General features: G+C 43.3%; 1 protein-coding gene across 1 annotated transcript; it reads right to left on the bottom strand.

Moving 5' to 3' along the window:
• Positions 1–1,768: 1,768 nt before the first annotated feature.
• On the bottom strand, positions 1,769–4,579 carry PG997_011494 (S-adenosyl-L-methionine-dependent methyltransferase; the record flags this gene model as incomplete). Its single annotated transcript, XM_066815809.1, has 8 exons — positions 1,769–2,213; positions 2,510–2,709; positions 2,987–3,131; positions 3,201–3,639; positions 3,696–3,783; positions 3,870–3,920; positions 3,972–4,253; positions 4,313–4,579. 8 exons carry the CDS (start codon positions 4,577–4,579, stop codon positions 1,769–1,771), a joined length of 1,917 nt encoding a protein of 638 aa, XP_066665099.1.
• Between the last annotated feature and the right edge of the window lie 8,450 nt (positions 4,580–13,029).

Genomic DNA, 13,029 nt, shown 5'->3' with positions numbered 1-13,029 from the left:
TGTAGTGAGTTGCTTTGGGTTAAGATGTGTTTTGAGTGTCTTGTGTGATTGATGATGAGAGAGGGTTTGATCCTGGAGCGTGGAATCGCACTCCCTTTTATAATCGACTTCGTGACTATACTTCGTTACTATCACCACAGGCCTTCTTCGCTCTATAGCATGTTGTCCGAGCCATCTCACGTTAGCATGCAGGCCTTCTTGGCTGGTGCTACGGAGTACTGTACTAGCAGGGCTGACCTCTGTGCGCCTACTGGGTCCATGGTGGGTCTGTCACTCACTGCCTTGTGGGTTCGCGGTATCCATAGACACCGGTTCTCGTCTGTTTGTGAGACCATATGAGCTTCTCGCGCTTGACCGGAGGACTATGTGATGGTACACTTCGAGGACTTTTGGAAATCGTGCAACGCCAAAGCCACGAAAGCATGATAGTAAGCACCGGTTTTGAGTCACTTGCTCCTGCTGGTCTGCGCTGGTATGAGTCGAAAAGCAAAAGAATAAAAAAAGTCAATCATAGTAAGCATCCAATAACAGGGGTATAGGTGATCCCACAAGCTCCGCCTGGATGAAGAGTATAGCTTCACATTTTTACCACCCGGCATCCGACAAAGACCAGTGGCTGTCCAATAGATATCGCGACTACCGTATACGACGTATGCAATTCAGCCTGAATCCTACAATAACGGCTTGATTCATTCATTGCCTTGCTCGGCCATCATCCGGGCGCCGCCAAACAGTTCAACTAACGACGTCTTGGCAACAATGTTTAACCTGACAGTGGTGTAATGAAAACCACCGTTTGCGGCCACGGGTCTCACTCTCGTACGTGACACAGCCGACGTTTTTCCATGTGTCTGTCCTATCATTTGCTTCGTGCCGGGGGGCTCTGGCATTTTATTCGACCTTAGCCTATTGCGGGCAGCGCTCAGGCAAGCGGGGCGGCAGGCGGCAAGGGGTCAATGCATTGCCAGCCTGGCGGCGGAAGGCGGACTCGGGCGGGGGTGCTGCGGCACAGCGCGGGCAATACGCCGTATTCCTATATCGCCCCCCTCCCCCCCCACATCCAAGACTCCCCGCCACGGGCTGCCGAAAGCGAAAGGGCATTTGCATGGTCAGAGGTACTGTGCAGTCGTAGATGAGGTACGCTGATGGCTCGTTCCCTCCTCTCGGCCCTCGGGTGCCTATGTGGGGAGATATGGCAGGGGTTCATACTCAGCTACTAGGCACATCATTCCCGAATCGGTTCGGACCTAAGAGTTCACAACGGTTAAGTGCTGTGGCTACCCGTCCTAAATGAACAGTATTTCCTTTCCTTTTCTGTTTGAATATTCAACTTCGATTCAATGCTAGAAGCACATCAACAGAAACAGACGACTTGTATGAAGCAGGTTGTTATAAATTCATAAGTGTTGCTATACTGGTAGAAAATGTATTTTCCCCACTTACGTAATAGAAAAAGAAAAGGGCTATCTACTTTAAGCAAAGCAGGTACGCTACAATCCCTGCTAGCTCTCACCTTTTAGTATAAGGAATTTTGTTCAGTGGAGCTTGGTTTATCTCTTCACATGCGAATTGAGATTGCATGCTCAGGAATTTCAGCACCAAACCAGAACCATCTCCTGCTGAACTTGATTTCCGTGGTCAAAACTTCAAGGTCAAAGTCTCGGTTTAAGAGACGTTTTCGGCCAGGACCCTGTCGGGGCAGATCAACTGGCCCCCTAGAAATGGTTGCACCCTCCAGCATTGGTGAGGCTTGCCGCCGTAGGAGATTCTAAGCTGCCTCCAAACCCTGGAGTGAGAAATGTGGCCCACTATCCTGGCCATCCTCGGGCTTGGCCAGACGCCACGAGACTCTCGGCGGCCCGCTGTGGGGATCCTTCGGATCGAGGAGGAATCGTTGCGGCCAAAACGAGTACACCGGATGCACGCCACGCTTAGTGTTCCAAAAGTCCTCGTCCATGTACAAGACGTGGGCATCGATTAATCCCATGTCGTCCTTGGGCAGCCGGTACCGGCCCAGAGGTGTGTCTTGGACGGGAGAGCACACCGTCGTGAACGACTTGGCGTGCAGGCGCAGCGTCTGGAGATCAACCTCGGACAGTGGCTTGTCCCCGAAGCTCGTATGGACGTCGGTCTTGATGCCGGCTACCAGATCGGGCGTATTGGCAATATTTGCCAGTGCCATAGTTGTTGCGGATACCACGTTCGCAATGGATCTGGCATGCAGTTAGCGCACGTGTATGGAGTGAGCTTGCCGGCGTGGGACTTCAAGAATTAGCACCATCACTTATCCTCAAAGACAGGTTGAAGAAGACGGATTCGGCGCCAGCTTAGCTGTTCCCGTCTCAATTCCTTTACTTCGCTGCCACAGCATGGTGGTCGGCAATGCCTTTACCGAAACTACTACAGCTCTTGCAAGACACCACTATTGCGATACAGTATGCCAGGTGACGTGGACGTGGCGTGCCGTCTTACCCTGGCAAACTTGGAATAGTCAGCACATTGTTGATACGTGACCTCCTCACTTCCCCAGCTCCAACGATACGATAGGATTAAGTAGCCATTCTGTAGACTGCGGACCTCCGATTCGGAGGTCTCGTCGAACTTCAAGGTGGCTGCGTTAATAAAACGCACGCATATCCTGAAAATCACCATTGTGGGAGGGAATGGGGAGAGTTCATCGGGAGGGAAGAGGTTTGATGTCAGCAGAGCCTTGATATGAAAAGAGCCAAGGATTCTAGTCCTGCAAGCCACAGCATCTCCACCAAGGCTGCCATTGATTGCCCTACATGTAATATTTTGGCTTACCTACACCACTTGCATCACTGATGGCTGCCAGGGAAAGCTGAATTACAACATGCCTGCATTTGATTAGTTGTTAAAAATACTCGACCTGCTAACTACGAATACAATGGATCGTCGGTCCAGTGGCCGGTCAGCAAGGCTGCGCCCGGCACTTGGTAATCGTTCAATCTGCTCTCCATCGAACCTCGATCAGGGACAGCGCTGATCCCTTGGGCTGAGTGATGTCATCAAGTACAAATCTTGGATCCGCAGCTTGGAGCAGAGCTTTCCAGTCATCGGCTGTTCTTTCGATGGCGTTGAACTTGGCCGCCATGTTCAAATCCATTTCCCTACTCGAGAAAAAGTTCAATCAGAAAGCTGATGCGGAATGAAGAGTGTTTGAAAGAGGTAAAACGCACCTTGCGGCTTGCTCTTTCCAGAGAGCCACCTCTCCTGGCTTCGGCATGCAAAAGTCCTGGATTAGGATTCGTGACCCTTTCTTCAAGGCAGGTACCAGGGCCTCAAGGATGAGCTTGCAGTACTTGTCCGACCAGTTGTGAAAGATCCACCGCATGTAGTAGACATCGGCCTCGACGGTCTGGGGCTGGAACAAGTCATGTGCCATGAAGCTTACCCGTGACTTCAGATCATCTGGCAAGTTGGCGCCGGCGTTGGACACGACCCTCTCCATGTCTTGTACCACGAAGGTGAGATCGGGAAATCGTCTGGCCAATGCGATGGACACGTGGCCAGCAGAGCCGCCGATATCGACAACTCGGGCCGCTCCCAATGAAGTCCAGTCGTAGAAGTCCAGCACGTAGTTTAAGTCGTAGTCCTCCGACTTGCTCAGAGTGTTCACTGCAGCATTTCGTGTCAGCAGGTATTTGGCTGAGTCTGCCCCAAGTTCGTCTTACTGGATCCGGCAAACCGAGCCGCTCTACTCGGGTCTGCGGCCGCCAAGTCGTAGATGGAACCTTCTGTATTGTGCGCAAGAGAGAAACCCTATAATGATAATCAGTATGGGGTCCGACCGAGAACATGCCTGAGCCAATCACTCGAGATGCCAAATAGATGTAAAATGCTCATACAGTGTGGTTGGGCTCTTGCGAGTTGCCCCATTTCTCGATGGCGTCAACCATCTGTCAAGAGTTAGCTGAAAGCTACTGCATGGAAGGGTACGACCACTCTACCTTTGTCGCAGCCGGCCACATGTCCTCCGTACCACTGGCTAGCCAGCCGGCAGTATCCTGGTTCGTGAGGGCCTTGGAGGCTTGAGTGTGAGCCACGAAGCCTTCCTGCGGCTCGCGGAACACGCGCATAGTAATGGCCTGTCTAAGTAGACGCTGGATCATCCGCTCCGACACGCCCGTCTGCTTTGCGATGTCGGCGAACGAGATCTGGCCCCCATCCGTTGGGACCTTTTCGGCAATCTTGAAGCGGCTGATGGCATGCAAGCTGACCATGTTGTTATACTGTGGCTCGGTGTCAGCAACCCATCCGTCCAAGCTAGTAAGCTTTTGGGGACACCCACGGAGCCACGCTTGAGCATCAAGGTGACAGGATCGAGGAGCAAGTCGTAGAGCTCTGCCGAGGCATCGAGTACCACGTCTCGGGCATCGAACGCTTCCAAGGGGAAGTTGTGAGGCGCATCCTCCTCAAACGAAGGGAATGGGAGACCCTTGTCAGAGAATACAGTTTCCAGCTGCGCAACACCGTCGATGATGCTCTGTGCCAGTTCCACGATCCGGATCTTGCTGCCCTCTTTAGGCAAAACAGTACTTCTAGCGTTCTCGGCCATCGTAACGATGAAGTCGATTTAGACTACAGAAAAGTAGATATCAATAATGTGAGTGATCCAGAGGATATCTGATAGGCAGGTGTGCGGGAAATTGGGTGTTGAAAGAAGCGAGGGGCTCTCGTTCCCCACAGCTGCCTTGGATCACGCGTGATGAACTGTGGTGTTGCGTCACATCAGAACAGACCAACTTGAACCAACTGCATATGGCCAAGCCACCCAGATGCGAGCCGTAACCCATCCCTTACATGCGTGGCACAATAGAATAGTGGGCGTAACAGGGTTCTTTCTAGTGGGGGTTCCATTTCATTGGGATACAGCCCTTAACAGCGCATCGAGGGAGGCGGGGAGGGACAATAACAAAAGTCAGAACAAAACTTTTAAAAATAACTCTTCTATACCGGCCTTTACGAGCCTATAAATTCGGTTATTAGGCTACCTAGCTCCCTATTACGCTCCGAGCCTACTTTGGGTTCGGCGCGGCGTCGGCGTAGCCGTTAGTGGTTGGAAGTCCGTTTTTTAACGCTTTTCGCGGCTTATTATGGCTTCCCGAAAGCCCTAGCAGTGGCCGAACCTAGGCAAGACCGCAGACAGTATATCGGTATACGCCTACGTTTTTATAGGAGAGCTTACTATTCTGCAGCAGGCTATTAAAGACCGGCAGCGAGGCGACAACCCCGTAGGCGTGCCGTCGAACCGGCTGCTGCCTTTATGCGCCTCTGTTTAAGCGTTTTTGGAAAAGTTTTTTCGCGAGTCCGGGGTTTAAGCTTGGGAGACCTATTTAAACGAGATCGCCGCCGCTTAGAAGTACCAGGCTAAGCAGATCGCGAGCCTTACGAAGGCCGTCGAGACTGCCGTTATAACGGTTTTAAATCAATTATAGGGTAACCCGTTACCGGGTAACTTATAAGGTAACCCGGTATAGGGTAACCGCTTATGGGCGGCGGTGGCCCGAGGGGTAAAGCCCCCTCCGGCTATTAAGGCGGTCCGTACCTGGGTCTCGGCCACCGGTGTTACTTACCGAGAGTATATTACGAAAACGACCGAAAAGGAGATTACTATAAAGCTATATATTTCTTCGAGGGACGACGAAAAAGCTATTAAATTTTAATTATAAGATATATTAATTAAAAACTTTAAGGCTTTTATTAATTATATTAATAGCGCTATTACTTAAATAGCCGTTAAATCCCTTATATTTCTAGGGAGCTCGGAGGACGTCGAAATAATAAATGCCCTTAATAGCTTTTCGAAAAGGCCGGCACCTTTAAAGCTATACAGCGGTATTTAGGTAAACAGCGTTATATTTTTTTAAATCCGGGGATATTTAAGTATATAGGGTTTTTATAGCCTAAGCGAAACTATTAATCGAGCACGCCGATTAATAAAAGAAGTACGTGGAAAATAAAGTAATCGTGGTCGTTTCGATATACGGGGTAGTTATTTACGGTATTCCCTCGGCTTCTTTCGACCTTTTTAAGGCCCCGAGATAGCCGTATAACTATAAACTTTAAATACCGGGATCCTCCCGATAAATAAAATTATTTATATAGGTTAATTAACGAGAGAAGGGGTTGCTAAGCTTATAAGCTTTATTATCGTCGAATTTAACCGCCTCGAGTTTACGAACCGGCTGATTTACGTAGGATATTTATGGTCTAACGAGACTCACAGCGTCGAACGCTACGATAAAACCTATAAGATTAAATAGTGTTTTCGATATTAAAAATACGGCTATATTATTACTTAATACGTAATTATTTACGATATTTACGGCTACTATTCGGACCCCCTACGATACGAAAAAATGCCCCGTCCGCTTTTCTCGTGGCGTTTCGAAATATATTAACTGCCGTAATTAACATAATAGCTGGAGTTTCCAGTGCGAATACCGGAAACGGGAGCGTTAAAAGGTTACCGAGGCCCTGAAAAACAAAACCACCTATTGGCTCACCACGGAGATACTAGCGCTAGCACCAGCACCAGCACTAACGCCAACACTAGCACCGGTACCGGCCCCAGCCACTACCGCCACCCCCACTAACACCACTGGAACGTAGGGGCCACCCTCGCCACAGGCCCCTAAAGGACAGCTATCGTCAACCACGCCGGCGCCAACACCGGCCCACACAACCACCGCTACCCTGGAACCTACCCGGGAGCCTACCCTGGAGCCTACCCTAAAGCCTACCCTGAAGCTTACCCTGGACCCGGCCGTCCTTATAGACCTAACAGATTCAACCTACGACATTAACGCTTTTCTCGACGCCCTAACTAACGATACCTACCCGAGGCTACCCCGGCGTCCCTTAGTGTAGCCACAGAGCCGGAAATAGCGAACGAGCCCTTGGTAGGCCCCTTAGCCTTTATAGCCCCCCTAGCTCTCTAGTTAAGCGTAAATAATATTAATTTTAATTTCCGAGAATAAATAACGAATAAAAAAAGACTTAACGAAAGACCGTTATAAAACTCCGGGCTAAGATACGATAATAAGCTAGCGAAGGCTTAAATAACGAGCTTTTTACGGAAGCCCTTTCCGTAAATTTTATTAACGAAGCCCCTCGGAAAAAGCGGAAAGGAGCCCTAAACTAAGCTTATAAAACGTTAACTAAGCCGGATAGCGACGCTATTAATTACGCTACCCTTTATAAATATAATACCGCGGCTAGCGTTTCGAAACTACTGCCGATAAAACGACGTTTTAAAACATAACGTTTTAACTATATAAAGCTTAATTTAAAAAATATCCCTTATATTACTTTTAATATTCCACGTTATACGTAATAAGTAGTTTATTCTCTTTACGTATTTTATAATATAATATATAGAAATTTAGGGAAAAAGTAATATCGCCCTTTTTTAAGACCCGAAAATCTTAAAATACGATATTATCGCCGTTTAAAAACCTTAGATTAACCCATTAAAACATAACTTTTATAACCTTTAAACCTTTATTTTTACGCTTTAATTACTTAACCTTAAGCTTTAAAAGCTTAAGGTAACCTTTTATATTAATAAACGACTCGATTAATCTCGCATTTTCTTTACTAACTACACTTAAAACATAGCGATTATAGTTATCACTTATAACGCTACCTCGGTATTTCACTTTATTAACCCCGTACTTAACGGGCCCCCGTTATTACCACTATTATTACCACTTATATTTATAACGTTTATAATAGCCTTAAAAAAACCGAGCCAGCTACTTATATCCTTTAAAAGCTAACTATTATTTTTCGCCGCTATAAAATAAACTACCTTATAATAGAGCACTTTATTATCGAAAATTTTAATATAAAGGGCCCCGAATAATCGGCCTAGGACCTCGGCGATAAAGGCTCGGCCCACGAGGCACTGCCGTATTTTAAAGAGTTCTTAAAACCGAAAGCCTTAGAAGTAATACTATCACCCGGGACGATTACTCGGGCGCTAAATTAATTAATTTTTATTATCGATTTAATTATTTATAATATAATAACCGTTAGCAGGCTTTTAAAATATAAATAAATAAATAAAGTGTACCACGACTTAAACCATTAATTTATTTATACGATATTTTAATTATAATTATTAATAGCCTTTTTTAAGCCCTTTTAAAAGCTTTAAAAGAATACCCCGGTGAACGTATTTTTAGCTAGGTTAAAAAAAGGCTCCCTACGTTATAAAGTAAGCTTATTAACGAGAACGTAGTTTATACGCTTAAAGTTATTAAATAAGCTTTAAATAATATTATAAAAAACACCGTGCCTATAGTAAACGCTATTATACGATACTTACTAAGTTTTACAAGGGAGTATAAAACTAAATGCAGGGAAACCAAGAGGTTACGAAAGATTTAGTAACGTATTTTAGCCCCGAGAGACTGGGAAGCATACCGGAAGATATAAAACTAAAAAGTGCAGCCGTGCGGAAAACATTAACGGAAGCCTGGCAGGAAAAGGTGACTAAGGCCTACGCGGAGGGACCGAAAAGCCTGTGGGACCTAATAAAAATAACGAGGTCTAAAGGCTAAGGGGCAGTATAATAAAACGTTACCCCTACGATTAACGAGCAGACCACCTTCGAAGGGAAGGTGGCAGCCTTTAGCAGATCCTTTTTTCTAGCATTATTAGAAACACTTAACGCCCCTAGCCCGAAATTAATTTTTAGCACTTAAATTCCCTGCCCCCTACTTATTAAAAACAAAGTATAGTAGGCTATTTTTAGGCCACGACTATATAAAGCCCTTAAACCTTTAAGGATTCTTAATTATATTCTCCGGATTTTATTAAATCTCTTTATACCCTTTTTACACCCCTTTTTTAACCACTGCCTTTTTAAGGGTATTTACTTTTATAAGGAGTTTATTATAATAGTTTTAAAAAAGCCTGGGGAAAAACGATTACAGTATAACTAAGGCGTTCCGGCTTATCGCTCTCTTAGAAACTATCGGTAAGGCCTTAGAATCCTGCATCGCAGAACGTATTAATTACTACGTGGAGTAATTTTACTTATTTTTATAGGATTATATTAATAGTCGAAAAACTCGATTTACTAAGCACGTTATTTACGTTTTTTAAAATAAATTCACGAAGCCTATAAATTAATCGACTTAAAGGAGTATTTAATAATTATACTACTTATATTAAACGCCTTAAGGGCCTTTAATAACGTCGACCACGATAAGCTCGTCGACTACCTAGCTCGCCGTGGCCTCCCAGTATTTATCGTCCTCTAGATTAGCAACTAGCTTAAAAACCGCCGCACGAAGCTTAAGCTGCTAAAAGGCGAATCCGGCTAGATCACTTAGAACTACGGCATCTTACAAGGGTCGTTTTTATCACTACTACTATAACTCTTTTATAACGTAAACTTTCTCGATGAAATTTTAAGGAAAGCACCACTGCTATTAATATTAAAAGCGCTGGCACGGCAGCTATTATAAAGGCTGCCTTAAAAGTAAACACCTCGTTAATATAAAACACTAGTACCGGTAATAGCGCCGGCTCCCGGGTAACTTTATAGGGTACGTTACCGGGTAAGCTATAAAATAGCCCTAGGGTAATTACTATTACTTAAGTCGATAATACGAGTATTTTAATAATTAACCGCAGTGTTATAAAAAATTATAAAATATTAAAAAAATATACGGTAAAACCGTAGTTTAAACGACGAAATACGGCTACGTTTTTACCCCGTAAAAGTATAAACTAATACACTTTCGCATTAAAAAGCCTAAGCTCTTACTACGAGGGCTTAAGCTCTCGGTGTACTTAATAAAAACGCAACACTTATAATATTACCTATAAAAGCTAGCGCACTTTATTAAGCCGTTAAAAGCCTTAACGGCACCTCGCTAGTAAAATATATTTAACTCCCCGGATTTAAGCTTATCGAGCCGGCCGTTAAGCTACGTTACTTAAGAGTCTAGTTTAATTTAAGCCTCTTTTAATATCACTATATTTAAAAAGTTATTACTAAGGTTTAAAAATCGATCTAAGCTTTTAAAACTATTTTCGGCGCTTATTAAAAAGGCGGCACCTTATAATTACGGTAATTATATTAAATTATAATAATACCGTAAATTACGTACTATAACACGGTATAATACTAGCCTCACGTTAAAGCTATAAAGAAAAGCTTAACGAAACAGCACCTTACGGCGCTACGAAAGCTGTAGTAAAAGGCTCTGCAGGTGGTCACGGGTGGCTTAAAAACCACCGCACTGTTAGCGATAACCGCCGAGATGCACGTTTTACCGATCGAACAACAGTTTTTTTAAACTAACCACATGGCTTACCTTCGGCTTCGAACGAACCCCCTTACGGCCGGCTACGGCACTTCTATAACCGACACGGCTCGTAAGGCCTATTAAAGATCTCCCCTAACGAAGCTTATCGAGCACTATTAATAGTATTTTAAAAGCTAGCCTCCCCTCGAAACGATCTATCCTTTTATCGTCCCGCTATAGTGGAAACGAATTATAACGGTCGTAAAAAAGGAAAAAGAAAAAAAAGCACACCACGACTATATCGTGTAAACCTTCGGTTTTAAATCGTTAATTTTTTATACGAATAAGAGTAATTATAATAGCGAGATTAAAACGGCGACCTACGTATTAGCTTAGTATATTTTTAAGCTCTCGTATAAAGAAACGGTTTATATAAGCACTTTAACGTAGTTTATAATATACTTAGCGAAGTTAAAAAGTATTTATATATCTTTAAGTTATACTTTACGGCTACGAAATAAACAGTTTACGCGGATCGATATTTTTATTAATAATTAAGCCGTTATCGTATTATCGGCCTAGCCTTAACGCTAATTCGGTTAATAATTATTACGGTAAATTTCGAGGTAATTTATTACCTTATAATATTAAGGTATTAACGTTAATATTTATTAAATTTTAACCTACACCGAGGTTTTAAATAATAAAAAAGCCGATAAGCTCGTTAAAATAACCGTTAAAGCACCCGTTAAAATAGCCGCGGCCGCTAAAAATAAAACTTTATACATAGCCGCTAATTTCGTATTACGCAGCCCCTTATTATTAGCCTTAATTACTACTTTAAACCGGCCCCCGGCTAATACCTTAAACTTACCCTTAATTAATCCCCGGGACCGGCCCCCGATTAATGCTTTAAACCTACTCTCGACGACTACCTTAAAGCTTACCTTGGACTTGTTTTCGACGACTACCTTAAAGCCTACCCTGGAACCTACCCTGGACCTCGCTTAGGAGACAGCAGCGACTGCTGCGGCGCTGGCCGCACTGGTAGCCACCGGGGCTACAGTAGCCCGGCCAGTGCTATAACGGCCTTTTAGGGCACAGTATACACCTAAGGCCCGGACTTAGCATACACTTAAAAGCTCGAGACGACCCGTTATTAATTAAGCCTTTTTTATTATAGTGGCTACTTAACGTATATTAATTAAAAAAACTATTAAGTAACGTTAAATCGACGAGTAAAAAGGTATACTTTACGGAAAAGTATTATACTATTAATTCCTTCGGCTCGAAAAGGCTACGTTTTTTAAATATTAAAGCTTAAAACGTATTATAGCGGCCATTATATTTTAAATACGTACCGGTAAAATAAGCCTTAAGGATTACTTTTAATCTATTCGGCGCCTTAAAACCGATTCGCTACTCTACGATTACGGCGACCGTTAAACGGTTCGGTATATATTATTACATTATAATAAATATAACTAGTTACGGGAAAAAATCTAAACCTTTACTAGCTCTAGTTAAAAAGGTTTTAAGCTTTTTATTAATACGAAAAAAATTTAAGAGTTACGATAAGCTAAAACCGCCGTTATCTTTATACTGCGAACGGGCCTATTAAAACGCTTTACTCGGGAAGCCGTGGAGAACGAGCCGCCCCCGAAAAAGCCCTCGAAGGAGCCTCTAAAAGGCCTCCCTCCCGAGGAAGCCCCGGAAGGGGCCCCTAAGGAAAGCCCTTTCAAAAACGGCCCTTTCACAGCTTAACGCGGTGAATAGTAAACCTTTTAAGCTTAATTAGCCACTATCATTATATAGCTATATATACACGGCTAAAAAGCTACCCTGTAAACGCGCGAACGTTGCCCTGTAATCGCATGTTACCCGGTAGCTACCCTATAACCTGTCACGGCGAGTATTAGCGTAGACTAGGATATAGCCACAGCGATAGGCATATATATCTATTAACGAAAATAATAGAGATAAAAAGGAAAAAAGAGATTATTTATAATAGGGACGAAGGCCGTATTTATATAAAGTCCCCGGACGGGGTTTATATAATTTAAGGATAGCCGTTAATTTATCGCTAGCTAATATAAAGTTTAAACGTCGTGCTTAGCCGTTATATTACCCCCCCTTCACGGAGGCCTAGTAAGGCCGGTTCTATTTATTATTTACCGTAGCGCCGACGGTATCTCCTAATTACGTTTTTTTTAACCTTTTATAAAAATTTATTATTAAAAATATCGCTTAATAGCTTATTATTAATTACTGCCGTAATCTATTCTTTTAGCCTAAGTAGTAATCCCGGTATATTCGAGTTTACCTCGTGAAACTCTTTTATTCGTATAATTACGTTTTTTAGATTAATAGCTAAGTACTATATAAAGTTTAAGTTATAACTTAATTAGTCGACTTAATATTAAAGCTTGCCTTTTAAGAGCTTAAAGGAAATTACCTTTAAAACCGTACACTCTTATTTTTTATCGATTACTATAAGATCCGAGGGTATAATACGTTATCCGGGTACCGGGTTTTAAAATGTTTTAAATAGTTTATTAATATTAATTATACAGTTAATTTTTATTTCGGCGGGGAGGTCGACTTTATAAACGTTTTTATACGGGTTACTTAAAATTTTATACGGTTTTATATAAAGGATATTTAAGCTATTATAAGAATAATTAATACTTTAATTCTTATAACGAACGTAAATTATATTTCTAATTTATTAATCGATAGG

The sequence above is a fragment of the Apiospora hydei genome, assembly GCF_038363865.1.
Source record: "Apiospora hydei strain CBS 114990 chromosome Unknown utg000008l_segment0_segment0, whole genome shotgun sequence".
Taxonomy (NCBI): domain Eukaryota; kingdom Fungi; phylum Ascomycota; class Sordariomycetes; order Amphisphaeriales; family Apiosporaceae; genus Apiospora; species Apiospora hydei.
Note: the sequence above shows the minus strand (reverse complement) of the source record. Positions and strands in the feature narration are given on the sequence as shown.